The following is a 3,393-nucleotide window of genomic DNA, read 5'->3' as shown; positions in this document are numbered from 1 at the left end:
TTCCAAATTTCTATTCAGTTTGGGGATTTTATTGGTAGATTTTAATGAACCAACGGCTCAATCTTAGGAGCAAAGGCTTTGCCTCATGCAGAAGGTCTCCAATAAAGGAAATCAGCATATTTGTCTCATCAGATTCCTTTTGATGAGTGGAAAAATGCATGTTTGCACTTTTGGCATTGTTTTAAAATCCCAATTCCTCCTAGCACACTGCCCACTAGAACCTTTGTGGAACAAACATGTTTCAAGTTAGTTAGTCGAAATTTGCATGAGTTATAGTCAAGATGTGGATCTATAAAGTCTGCGGGTTCATCCAGTGTTTCAAATGGGCTTTCATGGTGTTTTGCAGTGCTTATTTTGGAACAAAATTTGGTGAGGCTAAATATTTTTTCTTTGTTTAATCGCCTATAAATCAGACATTGTGACATTTAAAATAATGGCTCCACCTGAAAAATATTCCTCAATGCCTTTCTGTCAGAAAAAATACCAGTTGTATTTCCTTTGCTTTGATTCACATATGTAATATGTGACCATCTGGGCATCATGTTGCAATTCCAGTTGTAAAACTTGTTAGTTTCGTACGAGAAGCTCTAGATGTTCTCTGGACGTATTACTTTAGAAAAATTGGAATTGAGGAAAAGTTGAAACTATTAACTTTATGTTTTACTTAATTCAATGTAATATTAAATGAAAATGCAGACTTCTTGTCTGTATCAACATCTTTGATAGAAATGTGGTCGTTTGATTTGTCATCCATCAAAAATGATTAATTACAGTAGGTTCTAGTGGAGACAATGAACCTGTTTAGTGCAAACGGTCTGATTTGATTAGATTATCAGTGTATGTTTATTCTAGTCAGTGATGTTCTCACCAAGTGTTTCCTGGTCCTGATCCAAATGTGCTGTATCCACCTTCTTTGTCTTTGTAGTTTAGCTGTCTCTGATAGCCTGTAGAACAACAGGAACAGGTTTGTTTATAAAGGGAAATAAAGTTAAGAAGTTAAACTGAATTGACAATGAGACATTTCATGTGTTTCTGCATCTGTGGAGAAATCAAAAATACGTACGATTTCAACTTTAAAGTGTTTGTGGACAAACAAGTAAAAAAAAAAAAAAAAGGTCTTATTTCGATCCATCGATAAATTTTCTGTCATGTTTATCCCTGCTGGGGTTGCTGGTGCCTATCTCCAGCTGTCTGCGGGCGAGAGGTGGGAACCATCTTGGACAGGTCTGCAGTCCATCGCAGGGCAACCTAGAGACAAATCACCATTCACTCACACCTAAGGAGAATTTAGAGAAGCCAATTAACCTGAAAATCATGTTTTTGGACTGTGGGAGGAAGCCGGAGTACCCGGAGAGAACCCACACCTGCTCAGGGAGAACATGCAAACTCCATGAAAGACCCCAGGCCGAGAATCGAACCCAGAACCTTCTTATTGCAAGGCAGCTGTGCCACCGACTGCGACACTGAGAAGCTTTATTGCGACTCTGGTTTAATATCCAACTATTTAACGTGTGGGGGAAAAAAAACTAACTTTAATGGGTCTTTTTCTAAACTAGACTGCAAACAACTATGCAGCAGGAAGTGATGTGCAGTTAGGACTTACGTCACTGCCATTGACATACATTGCTCTCCATAAAAAGCAATTGCTTCATTTATTCCCGTTAAGGGATTTCATCATTTTGACCAAGACTGACTGATGTTAGAACATTTCAGAACGTCTGGTTTTCCTCCTAGTTGTTGTGTTTGGTGTTGTGCTCTGTGGATCAGGTCTTAAATATCTAGATTGCTGCATCAAATGTCCCCATGTGGGACATTAAAACTCTAACATGAATAGTTTAAAGATATCAACCTTTTCTATTTGGAGCTTTGATCCTTTAACTGTGTTCTAAATGAAAGAGAGTTACCGCTGGTTAAGAAGTTGGATGCCTTCTCCTTAATGGCTGAGGTCAGCTGTTGAGAACGTTGTAGATATTCCAGGATGTAGATGTTAGGAGCCAGCAGTGCCATGTTCTGTTCCCCACATCCATACGGCATCTGCAGCAGACCATCCAAGTTCTGTAGGGCGCGGCCAAGAATGTCACCTGTGCAGAAACAGAAACACAAAGCTCACCACATTTGATTGAGCGGTTTTGTATCATTAGTTGAGAAAAATGTTTTCAATGAATTCAAAAACTTAAACGGATGTTTATTGGGATGCAGCATTAAGACCAGGATTAGCAAACAATTGGAGCAACTGTGTTTTGTTGACCCATGCGATTTACCGAGGACAGATACTGAGGTACGGCCAGATCCCTCAATCACGTTCTGAGGCAGCTGTAGCTCCGTTTCCTCAGTCAGAGCTTCACCTGAGTTTATACAAAAACAGTTTTCAGTTATTATTACACAACCTCAACAGACGGACGATTTAAAAACAAATGAAGAAATTAATTAACTTCAATATTCAGCTTTCCAAGACATTGTCACGGTGATCAGAGAGTCATGAATGCTCCAACTAAACACACTAAACCTGCAATATTTCCAAACATGTTATATTCTTCAATGAAGACTTTAGTACTAAAAGTTTGATGTATGCAGATCTAAAGGAGAAATAAAGGGATTTTGTGAGAAATCAAGTCTTTGAAAAATGTGGTTAACTTTTAATGCCATTCAATTTCTAAATGGTGGATTTGGATAAAAGACTTTGATTCTCCAAAGTTCTGTGGCATCAGGGATGAGAACATTACCTTTGATGAAACAACGCTTTATTGTTTTATTTTTGTTTCCACAATTAAAGATCCACAGATGTTCTCATGAGGAAATTTCAATCTTGTGACGGGTCGGATAATAATTAACACAATTATTGAGGAATCTGTAATGTTGAGAGTTTCACTCTTCTTTTCAAGCATCCAGCATGCCGAGGTGAGTGAATTTTATTAGCTCACACTTAGACTCCTTCAATAAAGCATTAGCTAAGGAGCTAACCTGGTATTTTACTGAAATTGTCTTTAAATTTATCTTTAATCATTTTGGGAAGAAATAGAGCTAATTTTCACCCAGTTTCAAACCCCTTTTCTCATCAGGGTACACATGAGCATCTTATTCTATATTTATCTTATTTATATTTATAGTTTGCTGTGGTCGGAAAAGTTTGATTTTTCTTGTTCCATATATTTAGTTATGCTATTTATCCAGTGAAAACTGTTTTTACTCAATCTGTTTCACTTGCAAGGCCACAAAATGTCTGAGTGAGAAGTTTTTACAAACAAACATGCTTATTCCCACGACAAGCCAAATACTCTTCCAAGGTTTGTTAAAGTGTGAGTAATTTGTTTAGATTCGGGCGAGGAGGAGGAGTAGCAACAATCTTTCAGTCTGACTTACTGATTACTCCCAAAACAGTTAATACCTACAACT

At 37.7% G+C, this 3,393-nt stretch overlaps 1 protein-coding gene across 1 annotated transcript in view; it reads right to left on the bottom strand.

Annotated features, from left to right (window-relative positions):
- The window catches only part of LOC107101139 (alpha-2-macroglobulin-P-like), a 64,570-nt gene that overhangs the window by 29,950 nt on the left and 31,227 nt on the right, over nt 1–3,393 (bottom strand). Inside the window, exons 15-17 of the mRNA XM_015399928.1 lie at nt 2,262–2,345; nt 1,905–2,081; nt 869–944 (exon numbers count right to left, since the gene is read on the bottom strand). Coding sequence (XP_015255414.1) covers nt 869–944; nt 1,905–2,081; nt 2,262–2,345 — 337 coding nt within the window. The remainder of the gene's footprint in view (nt 1–868; nt 945–1,904; nt 2,082–2,261; nt 2,346–3,393) is intronic.

This window comes from Cyprinodon variegatus, unplaced genomic scaffold, assembly GCF_000732505.1.
Source record: "Cyprinodon variegatus isolate N-32 unplaced genomic scaffold, C_variegatus-1.0 Scaffold1057, whole genome shotgun sequence".
Classification (NCBI taxonomy): domain Eukaryota; kingdom Metazoa; phylum Chordata; class Actinopteri; order Cyprinodontiformes; family Cyprinodontidae; genus Cyprinodon; species Cyprinodon variegatus.
Note: the sequence above shows the minus strand (reverse complement) of the source record. Positions and strands in the feature narration are given on the sequence as shown.